This window comes from Neovison vison, chromosome 1, assembly GCF_020171115.1.
Source record: "Neovison vison isolate M4711 chromosome 1, ASM_NN_V1, whole genome shotgun sequence".
Taxonomy (NCBI): Eukaryota; Metazoa; Chordata; class Mammalia; order Carnivora; family Mustelidae; genus Neogale; species Neogale vison.
Window position 1 is genome coordinate 276,744,784 of NC_058091.1, and position 21,791 is coordinate 276,766,574.

The 21,791-nt window shown below is 38.4% G+C and overlaps 2 protein-coding genes across 2 annotated transcripts; both read right to left on the reverse strand.

Moving 5' to 3' along the window:
• Positions 1 to 1,182: 1,182 nt before the first annotated feature.
• On the reverse strand, positions 1,183 to 7,002 carry SPINK9 (serine peptidase inhibitor Kazal type 9). The gene is made up of 4 exons (XM_044241225.1): positions 6,908 to 7,002; positions 5,944 to 5,972; positions 3,627 to 3,754; positions 1,183 to 1,292 (listed from the first exon to the last, which is right to left on the reverse strand). Exons 1-4 carry the CDS (start codon positions 6,918 to 6,920, stop codon positions 1,235 to 1,237), a joined length of 228 nt encoding a protein of 75 aa, XP_044097160.1. The 5' UTR covers positions 6,921 to 7,002; the 3' UTR covers positions 1,183 to 1,234.
• Positions 7,003 to 15,570: 8,568 nt separating this feature from the next.
• SPINK7 (serine peptidase inhibitor Kazal type 7) lies at positions 15,571 to 18,835 on the reverse strand. Its single transcript, XM_044241234.1, is given in 3 exon segments — positions 15,571 to 15,664; positions 17,062 to 17,227; positions 18,775 to 18,835. Coding segments are annotated over 3 exon segments (273 nt in total). The 3' UTR covers positions 15,571 to 15,618.
• Between the last annotated feature and the right edge of the window lie 2,956 nt (positions 18,836 to 21,791).

Genomic DNA, 21,791 nt, shown 5'->3' on the forward strand with positions numbered 1-21,791 from the left:
GCAAACAGATGGTGGTTCAGGAAATCCGTGGGCCCCGTAGATAAACAAGAAAGAACCAGAGCCCCGATAGGCAGCCCAGACAGGGCAACCAGGGATGTGACCAACGTAACAAATGTCCACCAATATTTTGGAGTGCCTGCCACTGGGCTCCATTTTTGGAACAGGCAGAGTGGAGAAGGCAAGAGCAGCAAGAGCACAGGTTAGAAGTGCAAGCCCAGAGGGCAAGGCTGCTGTACAGGTTACAGAGCAGGGCCTTAGGCTGGAGAAGCGGCCTTGGTCAGAACAGGGGTCTTGGGCTTATGGAATGAGATTCACGAACAATGGGGCAGAAGAAGAATGAAACCCAGAAGCCAGGCTTACTCTTTGATGAGTCAGTCGTACAGGGCTGGGCTGCTTCCAGGCTTCGTTATTTTAACCACAGAGACTATTTTTGAGCATCAAATGACTCACATCCTAGGAAATCAGCGCCTAGGAGTCTGACAAGTGGAACGATCAGATAGTTTCCTGGGCTCCCTAGAGGCATCTGTCACAACCTCAGTAGTTCTCTTCCAGCGTTTCAGCAGGAACTCATAAAAGGCTTAACTTCAGTTGACTCAGAGTTCCTTTTCTTAAGAAATTCTGAAAAGTTTTCAGGATGTGTCCCTGCGGATAGGTTTTGTTAAGGAATGTTTTTGTAGATCTGGCTTCTGCTTCCTTGATCTATACTATTATTGTCAATTAAAATTCTGCAGTCAGTGCTTCATCTTCTCTTTGATTTCCCAGAGGGACAGGAGTTACCTGTTCTAGAAGGACTGGTTTATTGGCTGTAGTAGTGCTTGCTTTGCTGAACTATGAGGAAGAGCTAATTAACAATGAAACAGAATGAGATTTCTTAGAATGTGAGTAGGCCTCAGTTCTAGCAACAGATTTTAGCAATGGATTTAATTGTTTTTCTTTTATTTGTACATCTTTAAAATTTTATGTCAGTTTCCTCTTCATGTTACAAATGACAAGGATTTGCAGAGTGGTGTTGCAAGAGATGACTGTAGAGGATAGAAATGCAATGGGGAGCTTTAGGCTGTAGGTGAGCAAAATGACTGCCATTTAAGCCACCGCCCCAACTATGGAAAAGCAGTCATCACTCTCTCTTATTTGTATATCTATGGATTCTTTATATAGGTACTTGAAGAAGCATTCAGAGTTTGGGTTGGTGCAGATGCAAAGAGATGCTATATATTCCAGTGCCAGAGTCAGATCAGGAGGTGACATCTGATTTCAGGGTTATCTGGGATAAGACACCACGGTTTCCTTGCCTGTTGATAGAAGTCAAATTCAATTCATCTTAATTTAATTCAGTTAATTTATTACACATTCATCAAATACCTGCAGCATGCCAGCTATGATCTCATAATATAGCAAAAGAAACAGATGCTTACAAATTAATGAGGATATACTATGATGCTTGATAATCTGGGAGGATTATATGAATGAATGAATACATAGGAGATGCTCATTAGAGAATTAGGAGCTTTTTAGTGAAGAGAGCATTAGGGATGAATCTTTTCAAATGAGCGGTAATTGGTGAGATAAAGAAGTGGGAAAGAGAATTGGAGGAAGAGGGACCAGGATGTGCACAATGGCAAAATGTGTGGAGGGTTCTGAGACTGGTCACCCGTTTATTTCATAATGTGGATCTGAGAGAGATGAGGCTGGAGAGAGACGTGGCCAGCCCTCATGGACTTATGGACAGTGAGACTCACTGAACTAATTTTAGCAAGGAGATGACCAGGTATGATTTGTGTTTGAGAACGATCCTTCTGGAGACAGTTGGAAATGAACTGTGGGCAGTGGATAGTAGGGAGGCTTGGGAGAGTGGCTGAAAAACATGAACTGGCCAATAACTGTGCTAGTTTGTTATGTTGCTATCTCCTGCTGCTCCCTGTGCTTGGAATGATGCTTCTTAATCCCATGGCTACTGCCTCCTCCTTCCACTCATCTCCACTCCTGCCTCCATTTTCCTTTGGCTTCTACCCATTATTTGGTTTCTGGTTATAAATCACCTCAGTAAGGCCTGATGACCCTAGTTAGTCTAACTTCATAAATATATATATATATATATATATATACATTTGATATTTCACTAATATTATTCTGCCTATGTAAACTTAAAGCTTCACAAAGGAAGGATGCATTTTTATATTTGTGCGTTCATTGATGCATTTCTAGCATCTAGCAGAGTGGATGTTTAATATTTGGTGAAAAGACGAAGTCCAATTCAGGGGGCACCTGGGTCACTCAAGTCTGTTAAGGGCTGCCTTTGGCCCAGATCATGATCTCAGGGTCCTGGGATTCCCATCTGAATCTGTCTCCCTGCTCAGCGGGGAGCCAACTTCTCCCTCTCCCTCTACCCCTTCTCCCTGCTTGTGTTCTCTCTCTCTCTGGTTCTCTCTCTACTCAAATGAATAAATAAGATCTTTAAAAAAAATGGGGAGGGAGTGACTGCAATTTAGAAATATTTTAGCAACTGGTACTGGTTATATAAGGACGATGCTCACAATACATCATAATCAGTTTATATCCCTGAAAACATATTTAATGAATTTCTTATCTAAAGGAGGCACATTTAGAAACATTTTTTCATCAGTGATTTCGTCATAAATGTCACATTTTACATTTTTCAAAAAATACTATTTCTCAAAAAGGTATTTTTTTCTGGGGTGCCTGTGTAGCTTAGTTGTTTAAGCATCTGACTTGGGCTCAGGTCATGGTTCCAGGGTCCTAGGATCCAGCCCAGTGTCTGGCTCCATGCTTAGTGGGGAGTCCGCTTGTCCCTCTCCCTCTGTGCCCGCACCCACTGCTCCTGCTCTCTCTGTCTCTCTCTCTCTCTCAAATAAATAAAATCTTTTTAAAAAAAGAAAAATTTTCTCATTAAAAAAACAAACCAGAACAATATGTCATCAATATTGGGTATTTGTTTTCATTCATGTATGTTTTAAAAAAGGGTTTATATGTTTCTATACATTCTGGTGTATCATGCACCGTCTTATATTTCTTGAGCTGGTACTAGCATATCCTTCAGGTGATTATTTTGTAACCTTTAAGCTATCTTTGGCTATTTGATTTTCAAGTTTAATTTTTATTAGAGCTTCAATATATGTTTTGTTGAGAAATCATACTGAAACAAAAATTTCTTTGGAATTTTTAGATATTATCCCCTTTTGTGCCAATAATTAGGTGGCTCTAATACATCTAAACTTAATTATTAAAGTGAACAATAGATACAGTTCGTTCTGACAGATAAGTAGACTGGCATGCCTAGGAGGAGGGATGTTCCTTGTTCCTGGAGATAATCAACTGCACACTGGGATGACTTGAGTTATTTGTAGAGCGAGTTCAAGCAGTCAATGAGTATGAGGACATTGAACTAGATGACCCTCAAATTTCCTTCCGACTTAGAGACTCTAGTTCTTTGATTTATTCTTACTGCCTGAATATGCACAGGTCCAAAGACACTAAAGACCCCAAATTCTATGTATTCATTGTATTTACTTATTCATTGTACCCTAAACCACTTCTAATTGAGGTATATTTGCCTTAACACTTAATTACACCTTAAATATAGAAAATAAAAATATTTCAACACTTACTGAACTTCATAACAAAAGAAGCAATCATTAGGGTAAGTTTCGCCATCAGATCCACAAATCGGTGTATATATTTCATAACAAATTCCCTCTTTTCCTGGTGGTAACTTCTTATATTTACTGCAATCAACCTGGAGATACATATTAAAAGTCTTGAACCAAATTTTTTTTCCCAGAATTTAGGATTTCCCAAGCAAGTTTAGAGGGCTTTCAAATCATCAGTTTCTTATTCTTTTTTTTTTTTTAAATATTTATTTATTTGACAGAGGGAAAGATCACAAGTAGGCAGAGAGGCAGGCAGAGAGAAGGGGAAGAAGCAGGCTCGCTTCTGAGGGGCTTGATCCCAGGACCCTGAGATCATGACCTGATCCGAAGGCAGAGGCTTAACCCACTGACCCCCGCCATGCGCTTCCAGTCTCTTATTCTAATTGTCTTTCCTCATCCAGCCCCTTTGAGATATGTCAAGTATAGAGATTTCATATGTCAGATATAAAATCACGAGTGATAAACTTCTTTATGGTAGCTTGTAACCAAATAATTTATCTAAAAATTAAAATGTGAATTTAAAAACATACATGGCAGAGTCCCAGATGTAATCATTCCCATGGGATTAGTTTTCTACACATCCTGCTATTTCTCTCTTTCACATAAGTTCTACCTGAATGCAAGTATGAGATGTATTATAGGAATACTTCCTATAGTTTTAAGAGCTAGCACATCGCTAGCAACTTTTACCATTAATTATTGGTCACAAAGCATGTGTTATACACTTCTTCAGTGCATAGACAGACACATGCATTTTACTGCTGTAGTTGAGAACCACTGTTGTAAATGCCAGAAGGAAAGCCAACATGAAGGCCCCTGCAGGAGCACGTCTGCAATCACCAAAATAGAGGTTTTCTGGGGTTTTCATCTATGAGCGAATTGAAGAGTATAGAGAACAAGAGTCAAACATGTCACATTTCAAATCCTGACTATATGACCCTGAGACCATCATTTTACTTCTCTAAGCCTTGTTTCTTTACCTGTAAAATAAGGGTGATAATAACTACATCGTAAGATTGAAGTAAAAAATAAATAATCAAGAAGATACATGTAAAATGTTTAGCACTTCATGACATGGAAAATACTACAAAAATGCTCGCTATTAGTTTTATCCCTTGGCTCTACATTCAGGACTACACAAATTCTGGCTCTGTACAGAAGAGTTTACGTTTCAGTTTTTCTGACTCACACCACATGTGATATGTTATTAATTGTTGAATGTCTCCACTTGGGTAGCCTGAAATACACCCAAACTTCAGGTTAAATTCATCTTCCCCTTCAGTTATGTTCCATTAATTGATCTATTCATTCCTTTGTTGGCCATACGCCACGTACTTTCTAAGTTTTAGGATTGCGCTGATGGCTGGCAGTACAAAGATTAGCAAACATGATAAAATGGCAGAAGGCGCTCAGAGGCGAGTGGAGTCTACTGGAATGGGAATGACGGTGCCCCTTGATGAGTATATGTCAGCACGATATCACTTCTTCTCCTTGCCTGCTCAAACCCCAGTGTCAGGACTTAAGTCACATTCACAGTGTGACCAAGAAATGACCAAGGCTTCATATTCATTAACTGTTTTCATTCTCAAGCAGCTACTAATTGTGAAGGATGGCTTGAATGCAGGACTGTCTGACTCCAAAATTCACATTCTTAACCCTCTTATTCTCTTTAATACATAAAATGAAAGACTCAAAGAAGTGAAAGAAGCTGCCTGCGTCCCACAGGCATACTGCTGAAAAGCCATTGAGCTTAGACTCCTGGTTTAGAGTTCTTACTACCACACCTAGATTTTCTCAACAACAGTTATTGCTTAATATGAATCATAAAGGGAAGGTTAAATTAAAATATCCATTCCCTAAGATAAAGAACAAAGATGGAGGTGACCCATTTAGCATTATAGGAGTCATGACTTGTCCTTCTTTGGTGCCGGTACAGTGCTCAACTCTCTTCAAACACTGTGGTTTTAACCCTCACAATAAATTTATGAGGCAAGTATTGTTGTCCATGGCCACACGATCAAGGAGCTGGAATTCAAACCCAGGTCTTTATAGTAACTCGGATGTTAGGTGCCTAACCACTTTGTTCTACTACGTCCATTTCAGAAAGATCTTTTAATGAATTTTTAAAAGCAAAATCAGTTTTGATACTTAAAAAATCTTCAAACATGTAACAATTTAATTAGTGTATAGTAGCAAATATTTCCTTGTTGATACTGGCTTTAAAATTACATAAAATATAAAAGTAAAACTTTTATATCAAGATGGATGTACTGACCTGTTGAGGGTGTATGGCACATTCTACATCTATAAGAAAAATAAAGACAAAAGAAACCAAATTAAACTCTGGAAGAACCTAATCATGTTGAAAATGATCTCTCATGTTTCAGTTCTTGGCCTATCAAAAATATCAGACTCTCTTCAGAACTGTGTATCAATATAATATCAAAGATTGAAGCTCAGCATAGATTTTTTTTTTCTTTTTTGGATAGGATTAGAGCATAGCCAAAAGCATGGAGAAGCTACTATAATAATGAGAAATTTTGTTCTTTCTTACCTCATAATCAGAGTTTAGAAAATACTGGAAAAAAGAAGTGGTCTTATGTCTAGGGAATGTCTGCTATTGTGTAGGAGGCAGATATGGCAGAAGCTGGACCAGCAGTTGAAAATTCTTAGGAAGCAAATTTCAACTTAATGCAAAAATAATAAGAGCTCGTGCTGCCAAACAATGACTGGGACAGGCTTTTTTTTTTTTTAAATTTAAATTCAATTAGCCAACATATAATACATTATTGGTTTCAGATGTAGTGTTTAGTGATTCATCAGTTGTGTATAATGGCCAGTGCTCATTATATCATGTGCCCTCCTTAATGCCCATCACCCAGTTACCCCACCCCCTACCCACCTCCCATTCTACCACTCTCAGTTGATAGGACAGTTTTATAAAGAAATGGGGTCCCCATAAACCCATAAATAGAGATGTCAAGTCAAAGCAGAGTCTGGATGTACACTGACCAAATATAAATATTTATATGGATAAGAATTTGCCCTTAGCTGACCATTTAGGTCAACTCAGCCCCAAAGGTGGTATCATTTAGTGATTTATTGGTAGAGACAAAAATGCATTTCGAAAAGCCTCCCTTATTATCTATGTGCTCTGTATATCCCAGAATTCTGTGACCAGAAGATGACATGAGCTGTTGGTATCAGGACAGAGGCGGTATTATGAGGGAGATACTTACTGAAGATGGCCATAAGTGCCAGAGCCAAGAGCAAGGCAGACTGTTGCTTCCATGCTGCTGAAGTGGCCAAGCGCAGTCAGATGGTGGCAAAACCAGTGACTTTCTGGTGTCTGCTTGGCCCACTTGGGTCTTGCCTTATATATTGTCAAGAGTTCCTGCCTCAATTGTGAAATAGCTATTTCCAGAAACAGAATCATGGGAAGAGGTCAGAAACATTTGCTAGTATGGGAATTCTTTTATTGTGAAATCAGTTATTTGCTCATGACATTTTAATAGATAATAGAACCCAATAAATCTGCTATTTCCTTATTTTTTTACATACTTGAGAGTTTGAGTGCTTTCACATCTGTTATACCATTGAATCTTCATAGTAAATCTATTGGATAGTTATTACCATTTTCTTTGTTTTACATATGAGAAAAATGAAGTGACAGAAGTTAAGTAATTTCACTGGTTTTACTACATATTCATCTTTTTACTACTTCCGGGAATACTCATCAGGCATGGCAGCCTTCTAAGTTCAGACATATTTCCAGTTTCCCCTCTTTCCTCTGATACCAAATAGGAAATGTGACCAGATAAGACTCCAGACTGGGCACAGAGAAAAGGTATCAATATCCAAGTCTTTTGGGGGGCTGGGAAGAAAAGAGCAGAGGCACAGGGAGAGAGAGAATCTCAAGCAGGCTCCACAGCCAGCACGGAGCCCATCACAGGGCTCAGTTCCATGACCCCAAGATCAGGATGCTTAACTGAGCCACCCAGACACCCCAACACCCAACTCTTGATTCAGCAGAAAAAAATAATGAATGATGCTCTTTAACAGGGGGATAATTTTCCCAAGTATCTCAATTTGAGGAGATGGAACAGTGAGTAGAGCTGGTGAGCAGTCACACCTCATTTACCTGTCAGATCTCTGGTGGAAGCTTCTTTATCAAGGGCCCTTGGGAGAAAGGTCTTCTCAAGGGCAATAATAAAGATCTATATGACCAGCTTAGCCAGTAATGGATTTAGTGACTGAAATGGCTGGACTGTCCCTAGAGCTTTGCCCATGATTCTCTAGTCCCCAAAACACAGCTTGATGATTCAAGAATGAGATGTTGACTTTGCCCTGAGCCATAGTTACATATGAGATCAGTGACATTTTACACTAATACAATCATTTTTAACAGACAAGCTCACCAATCTACTGACCCCCTCAACTTGCTCCTTGGCTAAAAATCCCCCATGTTTTATGCAGACTTGAGCCCAATCTCTCTCTCCAATTACAATAGGAGTATTCAAGACTATACTTTGAATGACAGCTTCCTTACCATTTTAACAAAGTGTCAAATATTTTAACAAGCTTACAAAATAAAGTTAATGGCACCATCATCATAAGCTTGTTATAAGTTTCAAATGAGACTGTATTTGTAAAGTTCTTATCCAGGGTCTGGCACATTTAGTAAGTTCTTAACAAATTTTGGTATTTGATAATAATGATCATGATAGCAAAGACAATGACAGTGACAGTGGTCTTAAGAAAAGACTCAGAAAGCCCGTAAGAACTATCTTAAAATAAGGAAGTGTTGTATCTTTGTGGCTGTACTGGAAATGATAAATATTGGCATGTCATCACAAAAGGAACTTAGTGATGATCAGTAAAGTTTGGTAATGACTAGAAGTAGAGAGATCCTTTTAAGTGTCTCCTTGGAGGTCAAATGAATACTTCTCAAGGACTTGCAGAGGTGATTCCTTTATTGAAATTGAAAACAGCCTCTATCTGCATTTTTAAACTTTTCTAACAGCAAAATACTTTGTTTAATGACAATAGCAATAACAGTAATAATACTTACTGAGCACTAATTATGTGTCAGCTAGTTTTGAAATTGTTCTATGAATATTAACTTACTTAAAATTTAAAACTATATTAGGCAAATACTATTACTACCAAGACTTCACAAATAAAGGAAATGAGGCACAGAGAAAATAAACAAGTTGTCCAAGATCACAAGAGTACATAGTGGAATTGGAAAATGTTGTAAAGAAGCATAATACACCAAACAGATAACAGACGTTCTCCATTCCTTGAAGAAGGACTGTGGCATCTTGGCTTCCTTGTGCCCATCTTCCCATAATGGCCCTTGAGTCACACTCATGGAGTCCCTAGGGGTCCACAGGATGATTTGAAGATCACTATTCTAGGAGAGAAGTTCCTAAATTCCACCCTCAAGTGGTGACTCCAGCACTTGAGGTGGGTCCACAGGGGTTCAGTTCAGAGGCAAGCACTACTTGAGGAAGAGCTTATCTGAATCAGAGCCTGGGCGTGGCTGGTTATAAGAGTGTGAATGCAGAAAAGAGAAGAGAAGAAAAAGAGGGTGATTTACAAGGAGCAAGTTCACACAGACTTCCAGGGCCATGAAGGAGATTCTCTGGTTCAGGGAATAAAGAGAAGTCATCTGAATTGAAGCCCAAGAAGAATTAAATTTCTAGATTTTTAGATATAAGATTAGAGGAGAACCAATACAAAGGTGACTCTCTGGAGGGTGTCAGAAAGCTGGGCTCTCTGTCAAATAAATAAATCAAATAAATAAATAAAATAAATAAATAAAATCTTTTTTAGGATTTTATTTATTTATTTGACAGACAGAAATCACAAGTAAGCAGAGAGGCAGGCAGAGAGAGAGGGGGAAGTAGGCTTCCCGCTGAGCAGAGAGCCCGATGCGGGGCTCGATCCCAGGACTCTGGGATCATGACCTGAGCTGAAGGCAGAGGCTTTAACCCACTGAGCCACCCAGGCGCCCCAATAAATAAAATCTTAAAAAAACAAAAAAGCAAGACCTTTTAGGCAGCCCTGAGTTATACTTCTTCCTGAGAAGAAGACGAAGAAGAAGGGAATGGAGAAGCAGAAGCAGAAGCTTAAAATGTCACTATGAATTGAAGGGTTTCTTTCTTATTTTTTCCCTCCTACTGAATTCTGAACTATTTTCAGTATGTATTGGTGGAGGGAGGGAAAGTAGGTAGAGCCTTATGGTTTATTTGAGAATTTACTTAAGAATTCAGCCTGTGTGGCATATCCTTCCCATATTCTCTTGCTACTTCCCATTCTGAAGTCACTTCTGTGACACTGCTTTCTTGGAGGAACAGGTCTTTCAAGTTACTAGTAGTACCTGTTTTGCAGGTACTAGAACACATTTTTGAATTTTAACTCTTTATTTTGAAATAATTGTTGCAAGATTAGAACAAAGAAATTCTCCCATACTCTTCACCTCAAGACTCCATTCACATTTTGCCATTTATGTCAATAAATTTTTTTATAACGGAATTTTTCTATAGAATTTTTATAGAATTTTTTATAACAGAATCATCCAATCTAATCAGACTGTATAAAAAAACTCTAACAGAAATTAACTCAAAATGATCAAAGACTTAAAGATAAGTGTTATAACTATAGTAGTCTTAGAAGAAAACATAGACATAATTCTTCATGACCTTCATGACATCTAAGTGGTTTCTTAGATATGACACTAAGAATGTAATAAGCAAAAGGGAAAATAAATTGGATTTTATCAAAATCCAAATTTTGCACTTAGTAGGATAGCCCACAGAATAGGAGATAATATTTGCAAATCATTGATCTGATCAAGGGCCTAGTATTCAGAATATATGAAGCTAAACAATATATGCAGCTCAAAACAAGATGGGATTGGGAGGGAGACAAACCATAAGTGACTCTTAATCTCACAAAACAAACTGAGGCTTGCTGGGGGGAGGGGGGGTTGGGAGAAAAGGGGGGTGGGGTTATAAACATTGGGGAGGGTATGTGCTTTGGTGAGTGCTGTGAAGTGTGTAAACCTGGCGATTCACAGACCTGTACCCCTGGGGATAAAAATATATGTTTATAAAAAATAAAAAATTAAAAAAAAATAACCAGACTAATAATCTACTTTAAAAATGAGCAACGGAGTTGAATAAACATTCTTCCAAAAAAGATATACAAATGGCCAATAAAGACATCAAAATATGCTCCTCATCATTCGTTATCAAGGAAATGCAATTGAAAGCCAAAATGAGTACCATTTCACATTCATTAGGATCACTTAAAAAAAGACAAGGCGTTGTCAAGGATGTGTAGAAATTGGAACCCTCATACATTGCTTATGGGAATGGAAAATGTCATAGCAGCTGCTTTGGAAACAGTTTGATAGGTTCTCAAAAAGTTAAATGTAGAGTTACCCTATTGCCCAGTAATTCTATTTCTAGGTATTTATCCAAGAGAATTGAAAAAAAAAAAAACCAGAGAAAAATTAAAAATAAACCCCTTGTATATGAATATTCATGTCGGCTTTACTCTTAATGGACCAATATTGCAAACAATCCAAGTATCCATCAATGGACAAATGACTGAACATAGTGTAGCTATAGAATGGAATATTATTCTGCTACAGGAAGGGATGAAATACTGACACATGCCACAACATGGGTTAACCTTGAAAACCTTATGCTAAGTGAAGGAAGCCAGACACAAAAGACCTATAGTGTATGACTCTATTAATGTATGATGTCCGGAATAGTGAATTCGTAGGCAAAAATTAGATTCTTGGCTGCCAGGGCCTGGAAAGATGGGGGAATGAGAGTGACTGCCAGTTGGTTGGAGTTTCTTTTTGGAGTCACGAAAGGTATTGAAATCAAATAGTGGTGCTGGTTGCACAATTTTGTGAGCAGACTATAATTTTACATTTTAAAAACAAGAATTTTTATAACTAATACAATGCTGCTTATTAATTATACTTCAATTTTTAAAATTAAAAAAACAAAAACATGAATTTTATAGTATGTGAACTATTTCTCAACAAACAGCAACAAGGACAACAACAAAAGATCCATTCAGGATCATACAATATTATGTTCTTTAGTCCCGTTCAAAGCAGAATATTTAAAAGGCCTGTTCTTGGTTTTTCAAAGTTGTAGGTGAGTTATTTTATAGAAGGTTTCTGAATTGGAGTTTGTCTCATGATTCCTAATAGTTGTATTTGGGTTATACATTTTTGGCAGGGAAATACAGAAGTTATTCTGTATTCTTCATACTGTATACTTTGAGATAATATCCATGATGTTGATTTGCCCTATCACTGACTATGCTAACTTTGATCACCTGTGCCCATTAGTGTCTACAATGTTTCTCTACTCTACTGTTACTCTTTCTCCTTTCAAAATTAGTAAATATTTTGTGACAAGATCTCTTGAGATTATTTGAATATCTCATCTTTCATCACAGTTTTACTCATGGTATTAAGTGAGGCCATGTTCAAATGGGGCAAACTATATAAGTAAATTCATGTAATCTTATATGTTCAGATTGTATATTTGCCTTTTCACTTTCTAGTATCAGTTTCTAAGGAACTGAAATGTTCCCATATCCCAAACCAGGAAAAAAACTCCACAGCATTTACTGATCATGGGCCTTTACTTTAAAATACCAAACATATTTCCAAGAATGTAGTCTATATGTTCAGGCCCGGGTAAATGTTGGAGAAGGATGGGCATACAGATCTTAATCAACACTTTCATTTCCATAGAACTGTACAGTTTACAAAGCATGTTCACATGCATATATCATCTGACTCTCACAATGCACAGGTTAAATTAGGGATTGTTATTCTCTTGATTTTGTCAACAAGGAAAGAGATATTGCATACATAAATGACCAACCTACAGCCACACACCTGGTGATGTCCAAACTGGCATAAGCATACAAGTCTCCTGTTCCAAGTTTTGTTGTGTTCTCCTGAGCTGCTTGGAGGAGTTTTATAATGAAGACAATGATGACGAATATGCCAGAGATTTCAGTGATGCAAGTGCTAATCGGTATATAGCTAAGTGAGTAAAACTGAATAAAGTCATTTTTTTCTCCAAGGCCTAAACTTAGGTAAAAATTAAAAAATACACCTACTTTACATTTACATTTATGGTGGTTTAAGAGCTTCCCTGGGGCAAAGATATACTCTTCCTGGCAGAGGAAAAGAAAGAAATACATACGACATAGTAAGATATATATATATCTGTGTGTGTATATATACATGTGTGTATACACACACACACACACTTATTGTTTGTATGTTTTGTGTTTTCCATTGATGTTAAAAGCTTACGATAAAAACCAAAAGTCTTTCATTGCCAATATCGCTTCAGTGGGAGCTAATTTTAATCATTTCTCTTCTAAGGTTGTTACCATCATAATTCTCAGTGGTATACTTAAGATTCTACCATTTATTGATTGGTTGGTTGATTGGCCACCATTTTTAAAAATTTTTTCATTGTGTTATGTTAGTCAGCATACAGTACATCATTAGTTTTTGATGTAATGTTCATTGTTTACATATAACACCCAGTGCTCCATGTAATACATGCCCTCCTTAATACCCACGACCAGGCTCACCCATTCCCGCACCCCACCCCACTCCCACTCTAAAAGAATGTTTCTTGGAGTCCACAGTCTGTCATGGTTCATCTCTCCCTCCAATTTACCCCATTCACTTTTCATTTCCTTCTCCTAATGTCCTCCATGTTATTCCTTATGTTCCATAAGTAAGTGATACCATATGAGAATAGACTACCATTTGGGGGGAAAGTTAATTTATATTATCTTCCCACTTTTAGTTCTTCCAAAATTTTGATGAGTATATCATGATTTTTCAAAAATTCTATGTACTACCTTTATAACTTTAAATAATATATCTTAGTCACTTTCTATTATTCTCATCCTTAGGCAGCATCTCATAACCCTACAAGAAACTTACCTGCCTCCATACACTTCCCTCAGTCAACTTTTCTCTCTAAACATTTTACACCTCTATGTTTACTTTTACATTTCAGATGTTAAAGATATGCACATTCTGTTCTGTATGCCATAATTCATTCTTCTACAGTTCAACCACAGGTTAATTCCAAAATTTAAAGAACAATAACTATTTTTAGTTATTGACCGTGTTCTGGCTTGACCTTGTTCTGGCTTGACAGTGTTCTGGCTTGACCTTGACTTTGAACTTGACTTTGAATTTGACTCTGATTCAGACCCATATTTTATCCCAATCATCCAGACCATGTTAGGTGTGTCATGATCATGGGGACAGAGTCTGTTCTTACATGATTATATAACACTTTAGCAGCAGAATATAAATGCAGCCATGATCCAACTATTTATAAGTGTTTTTATACCACTTTTAAGAAGTTACTCTAGCTATGGATTCCCTCTCTCCTCCTTCTTCTTCTTCTTCTTTTTTTTTAAGATTTTATTTATTTATCTGATATAGAGAGTGGAGAGATCACAAGTGGGGGGAGAGGGAGAAGCAGGCTCCCCGCTGAGCAGAAAGTCCAATGTAGGGCTTGATCCTACATTGACCCTGGGATCATGACCTAAGCCAAAGGTGGACACTTAACTGACTGAGCCACCCAGGCACACCTCCCTCTGTCTTCTTGAGTCTATGAGGAGATAAGATTTCCACAGACCTCTTTGTATCTTTAGGGAAGCCTGTTGGTGGACAGGGCTATCCTTTTTCAATTTCTGGGCCACGAATAGTTCTGGAACAAGTGAGGGAAGAAGTGAACATGGGAAGGAGAAAGTAAGGACCATGAAAATACACCAAGGTCTAATCTGGATCACTAGTTTCTTGTGAGCTATGTCTATCATTAAAGACTTCCTCAACGTGTTGTGGTCACATAAGCATCCTCTGTAGAAGGAACTCCAGCTTCATCACTAAGAATGAATTACAGACCTCTGTATTTAAAACAAATGTACAATTTGCCAGTAATTTCAATTTTGTCTTGGTACATAGTGGTATCTGCATTTTACAATTATGGAAGGGAAGTGTTAGGTCAACCCTGCAGTAGTCAGTGCCAGAGATGTTCTATTAAGGCTACAGCAGGAGGTTAGCAAGGTGAGAGACAAGAAAAGAGAAATTATGGAATGCTCATGAAAAGAAATGGGCAGGAAAATCTTCCCTCCAGGGTTGACTTCTTTTTTTTTTTTTAAGATTTTATTTATTTTTTATTTATTTGACAGAGATCACAAGTAGGCAGAGAGGCAGGCAGAGGGAGGGGACAGGGAAGTAGGCTCCCTGATGAGTAGATAGCCTAATGCAGGGCTTGATTCCAGGACCCTGGAATGATGACCTGAGCCAAAGGCAGAGGCTTTAACCCACTGAGCCACCCAGGCACCCCCAAGGTTGACTTCTTATAATGAAGGAAGTGCCCCTCCAAGGAGCTTTGGAAAAGAGACTAATTTAAAGGACCAGTATGGTCCATAGACTAGTTCCCAGTGGCAGGTACTGATTAAGGAAAGTAAAGACTCCAGGACAGTGTAAGGTGTTCACTGATGTGTATGTATGTGTGTGTGTATGTGTCTCTTGGAAGTCACTTGGTATTCTTCATACAAAATTTTCTCTTAAAGAAGATTTATATGTTTCTCGGTTCTATTTTTCAACTGAGATATTATATCCTGATCTAAGTAACGAGTACAAGCAGCAGTAAAGATAAACTCGCTGGGGAGATTCTTTTATTGAGGTACAAAAAGAAGCCTGGAAGTCAGTAAGGCATGAGTTTGAGGAAGTCCATGACTTTCTTCGCTCAAAAAAAGAGAGCACTGCCCAAAGCACTGGCCAAGATGAGACAGTCAGAGCCAAGGATGATGATGACGGTGAAGATATCATCGCTCTGTACCCATGTCTGTGGAGAAGTTAACAACTTCCTTCATGAAGAAACTGAACTTTTCCATTACTTTTCCTATAAGAAAACACATAATAAGATTCATTAAACCAGAGGAAATATTATATAATGTCAGAGCCAAAAAGAACTACAGAAATTATGAGGCAGAGATTAATGTTATAGATGAAGAAACTAAATCCCTGAAAAGGAATATAGGACCTGAAAAGGAAGGTCCTTGCCACAGACACTTTCTGACAGAGACAGAAGCTGAGTCTCCCTAGTCCAGTGATACTTCTACCCTACCTACTGCCTCCAGGGATCCCAGAACCTGGGCCCATCAACCAATGCCTTATAGTAACAAAGGAGGAGGACTTCTGGCACGGGAAGCTGAGGCAGTCCACCGCCTGCCCCTCAGCCTTTCCTGGCCAGCAAGGCCTGTGATGAAGCTGGGTCCTGCATTCGTGAGAACGTCTACCACATGTCCCCTTCAATGTCCCTGAACACAAGCCAGCTTCTAGGCCAAGGCCCAATGTGTGCGCATGTTAGAGCATCTTCCCTTTCATGAATTTTCCCTGTTCCTAAATAGAAATAAAGATGCAGACATATCCTTCTGAGCTCAGGGCCTAAACTGATATTCTAACTTGTTTAGATAATCACAAAGATGAAAAATACAAGACCAAAGATGGGTAGCCAAAATCCAGTGGTCTAAAGGAAACTTAACAATGAACAAAATGGACTTAGTGTAAGGTAAGAAATGCTAAGGTGCTTGTTCTGCATTAAAGAAGTGACAACTACCTAGTTATGATGCCTTCAAAAATACTGCACAGACCAAACAAAAATACTTTAGCAAAACATGCCCATGGAACCCAGGTCTAAGCACGGAGAGCTTGCATCCCCTGTTTTAGATAAGAAGAAGAAAAAAAAATTCAGGGTAAGCTTCTCTTCTTCCTCCCTGAAGCTAGAGTTGTTTAGAGCCCCTAGGAATGTGAGAAGGATAAAGGCTCTCTAGCCACAGTTTGTCTACGAATCAAGCAGTATGGCCACAAGTATCTTAGAAATCATGTAGGATAGTGGTTTTCAGTGATTATTTAGTATGGAGTTCAAAATCTTTCTTCTAACAAGGTACTGTGGAGATCTCCACTACCTAAAATAGCCAAAAGCTGAACTTGGGATTGGAGATCACCCCCAAATGATTCCCTTAGTCCTCTTGCCTCTCTAGAACCTCTGAGCTTCTTGTCTTACTGGACTCCCTCAATTGAGACAGGAATTGGCAGGTGGGTGATGGATGGAACTAGTTCAAGCTGGCAGAGCAGGTAGCCCAAACCTAGCCTGACTGTGAGACAAACAGCTTTCTCTCCCTCCCAGCTGTTTCTGGAATAAGCACAGCTTATGGAGAGTGAAACAGGCTCATAGAGGAGAGGTTTTCAGTGAAGGACACTGGCCACAACTTATTTTTCTTCCCATGAGGTACTCACAAGTTCTCAATGCATAGGTGGCATTCATTCCCATAGGTGATGTAGTCAGAACCACAAACAGGCAGGTATGTGATGGGGCAGGGGATGGCCACCACTGGGTACTTCTTGTAAATGCTGCAGTCCACCTGCTGTGGGCACAAGAGAATGTCCTAGTCTATGCTGGCCTCTGTTGGGCAGGAAGCAAAATTCCATCCTAGGAGTCCCAGATGAGATATTCTGATGCCGCTGTGGCTACTTCTACTAATAATATCATGACCATGACGAATACTAGTACTGCTATCCCCACCTCTGTCACTACTAGCATATTCTGTTAATAATTCCTGAGCACTTCCATGCTAGGCTTTAAGCTTAAATCATATACGAATTTTCTTTGTTTAATCTTCATAACAACTGAATAGGGCAGGTTCTACTATTACACCTATTTATAGAGGGGGGAAATTAAGGTTTAAAAACAGAGAAGTTGCATAATGTAAAAGCTAGTTGGTGGTGGGGTTGGGATTTAAATTCAGAGTCCATGCGATTAACCATGATAACTCTGTCCTGCCTCTCACTTGTCCTTTTCATGAAGACTTTACCAACCTCTCAGCTGGAAGTCATCTCTGTCTCCTTTAACTTGAGATTTTTATTTATTTATTTATTTATTTTTGTCTACAGTTACTTATATGTATGTCTTATTTCTTCAACTGACTTCTGGAAAATAGAGGAGATTTTTAAATCTGTGTCCACCTCCTCCTTTGCCCCCTCCCCAAACACCCTGAATTAATTCTACATATATATTTCAAAAAGATTTGTTGACTAAATGACAGTCAATAGGAATTGAAATTAAAATCTAAATCAATATACTCACTGTTGTTAAAGGCAGACTAGCCGCTTCTGAAAGAGAGTTACAGATGGAAAGGTGAAAAATGAAGCAACTTCTTGAAGTCTCATTAATTAATGTTAATTTGGGCTTATGGATTGAGACTTTGTATTTGCATCAGCACACATTCTGTTCTTATATTAAACTCTAGCTGTTTGCAGAAGAAGCCAAATGGCCAACAAGGTAAGCCCTTTATTCGGGCAGGAGAATTAACCAGTTTCTTCCCTTTATTGACTATGGGGCATTTTCTGGAGCTTATGTCTTTGGTAATGATTCAAAGTCAGATAACAATAGACAGCTTTGCAGACACCCCTCCTAAGAGCCTGAAGTGCCACCATCTTTGAAATTCTCCCCCTCTGAACTGATACAAAGAAATAGGATGGAATGTCCTTAAGGTATAAGGATCTTAATTTATTTAAATAATTTTCACCATATAAAAGTCTAACTGTTGACTCCTGGGCTTTGGAGAATTATGTTTTATTTCGATTCTCCTGGATTAATTTGGGGAGTTTTTCCAAGTTTTTCCATATCATTGCACGGAGGAATAGTATCTAATAACACAACCACTTCCAGTGACCTTATGGAATGGTAGACTTATGGAGAAATTAGTTCTTTTTTTAATCTATGGCTCCATGGATGAGAATAAAAATCCTTGAAAGGGAGAACACTGGACCCTACACTCCCCAGCACCTGTTGGTACGTAAGTGTCTCCCTTCTTAGGTCAGGGCTTATTGTATTATAAGCCAGTACCCTTTAAGTCCATATGACCAGACATTTCCCTCTAATGCTGAGAAGGGGTTATTTGGGAAGACAATCTTAATGGCTACACAGGGCACTCTCTGCCCTTAACTCACCTGGGTTACTGAAGAAATGAGTCATTGTGCAGAGCAGAAGGAGCCCCCCGATGGTCTTCATGGTAGAGATGGCTATGATGCAGAGGCTGTCAGGGCTGTCACACCAGCTACGTCAGCCAGACCCTAGGAAAGGGGTCAGGTTTATATGCCACTGCTTGGTTTCTCCACCTTTCCTGTGAGGTCATCCAGAGTCAGTATTGGCTCTGAGAGGCTCTCAAAACACACTGTCACACCCTGGGTGGTGTTGCGGTTCTTGTCACTTAATTGCTACTTATTATTTGACCGAGAAATTGATTATTTGAAGTGAGAAGTATTTTCCTGCCTGCACCAGAGGTGGGGACTGTTATTTAGAATTCTCAACTTCAAGCAGTAGAAGAAATGAACTATAGGCCACTTGGCCCATTTATGAAATAAGTAAAGACGTCAAACTTTTTTTTTTTCACCAAATAAAGAATATTAGACTCAGATTAGGCAGATCACACTTAAGTTTATTTCTTGCCTTCTGGGGAAATACTGTTTATTTTTGAAGCAATGAACGCAGGAAGCAAACTGGGACCTGGTGGGAGGAATAGTGACCTTAGCGTTTATGAGACTTGGAGAAGGGCATTGACATTTTCTAGCTGTGTGAACTTGGGTGAGTCATTTATGTTCCATGAGCCTGTATCAGTCAGAGAGACCTAGTTATGCCGTGCTAATATATAACCTCAAGATTACTGTGACTTAATATGTTTGTTTTTTACTCAAGCTATCCACATGGAGCTGTCAGCAGATGGTGCCGTATTGCCTTCAATGCATCCCAAGTGGGCTGAGTCGTTTTGGAATACTGTTCATTGTCAAAGCGAAGTAAAGATGTGTTCTTGAGAATTTCCATTTTCAGCAATTATACGTTCCTCTCAGAAGTGGCAGGGGGGTGGGAGGTTGGGGTACCAAGTGGTGGGTATTATAGAGGGCACGGCTTGCATGGAGCACTGGGTGTGGTGAAAAAATAATGAATACTGTTTTTCTGAAAATAAATAAATAAATAATAATTTAAAAAAATATATATATAAGAGGGATGTTAAAGACCCCTACTATTACTGTATTACTCTTAATTAGTTCTTTTGTTTGTCATTAATTCTTTTATGTATTTGGGTTCTCCTATGTTGGGTACATAAATATTTACAGTGTTAAAAAAAAAAAAAAGAAGTGACACTACTGTCATTTTCCCTCACCATCAAGTGACCCGGCTCAACCATAGAGGTCACAGTGTGATCTTATCTTGTCTCTTGAAGACCAGAAGGGAGAGAACTGGAAAATAGTTGCCGAACTGTACAGAGACCACCTCAGAGCCTTAAATCCATGCCCTGTCAAATGGGACCTACTTCTAACCACAATAGAATTTACAGAACTGAAGTCACCTACATGAAAATCTGTTTTAAAATGCAGTGTGTCATTGTTACTGTGATTGTAATTTTTGTTTCCAAAATTTTTAAAGCTTTATTTGTTTGTTTGTTTGGCAGACAGAGATCACAAGCAGGCAGAGAAGCAGGCGGGAGCGGGGGTGGGAGGGGGAAGCAGGTTCCCTGCTGAGCAGAGATCCTGATGCAGGGCTTGATCCCAGGACCCTGAGACCATGACCTGAGCCTAAGGCAGAGGCTTAACCCACTGAGCCACCCAGGTGCCCCATGATTGTAATTATTATTAATGATCTGTCAAAGGTCTCTGCTATGGTTTGCTGACATTAGATTGTAAACTATTTCCAAACACAATGGTCCAATTAGCTATTTTTTGTTTGTTGGGCATGAGGCTATATGTACAAAAACCTGGAGGAAGACAGTGGACTCTGTTCTACCAGTCTTTTGCTTGGTGGCTTTATTTTAGTACATTCTGAAACATAGCATCTGCAAGGATAATAAGATAATAATAAGTGACATTGCATGGCTTCCCAAAATTTTGACTTCTACATCTGTTTGGGAAGGAATATAATGTAGTAGTTAATATAGGCATTGAGTCCAGAAGGTCTTATTTGGAACTCTTGCTTTTAATAATTGTTGACTCTATGACTTTAAGTATACAGGTTACTTAAAGTATACAGGTTACTTAGGTACACAGGTTACTTAGATTAAGTATACAGGTTACTCTGGATGTTTAGATTTCCTCATCTGTAACATAGAAATAATATTTACTGCCCCAAATAGCTTTGAATAGTGAATGCCATTACATATATATATATACACTCTTGTGTGTGCATGTGTGTGTTTGTGTGTGTGTGTATCAGAGTGCCAAGATTATAATTAGAGCTTCATACATGGTAGGTACAATATGGAATGTGATCTTCAGGACAACTCATTGAGGAAGGAATTTTTATTACCCTAATTTTACCGGTGAGTAAGCTGAGACTCAGAGGATTCAAGTAATCTTTACAAGGTCATGATACTAATTAATAAGGGAGACTATGCTGAGTTCAGTAATGGAAAAGAAGAGAAGTAAATGCCATAATAAAGAGAGTTCAATATAAGTTTTATTGTTTGCTATGATAGTTTGAAGACAAGGAATATTGAGAAAAAACCATTATGTTTCAAGAAGAGGTGTCTTTGTTGCAGTTTGAAAATGTATTTAGCAAAGAGGAATGGGAATGTGTTCAAAGGGAAATTAGAATGAAGTAGAGAATATCATATAATTTTTTCAGATATTTGATAGTCAAAGGGAGGAGGGAGTGAAAGAAGCTAAGGCTTCAGGAAGGTCTAGAATAGATTGAACCTGTCTTACAGCCAAAGGGAAGAAGAATGAATTTAAGATACATGGTGAAGGGTGGCTAATTACAGCATTATAGAAAATTGTAACTGGGAGAAAACTATAATTTGTCCTGCAGATCACATTATCATATATAGAAAGATAGATATGGTATGATATATCTATATATCTATATCTATATCTATATATCTATCTCTCTATATATAATCTCATTCAATACTCAAAGCCATTCTGGGATGTAAATATTATTTCTGTGTTACAGACAAGAAAATTAAAACATCCAG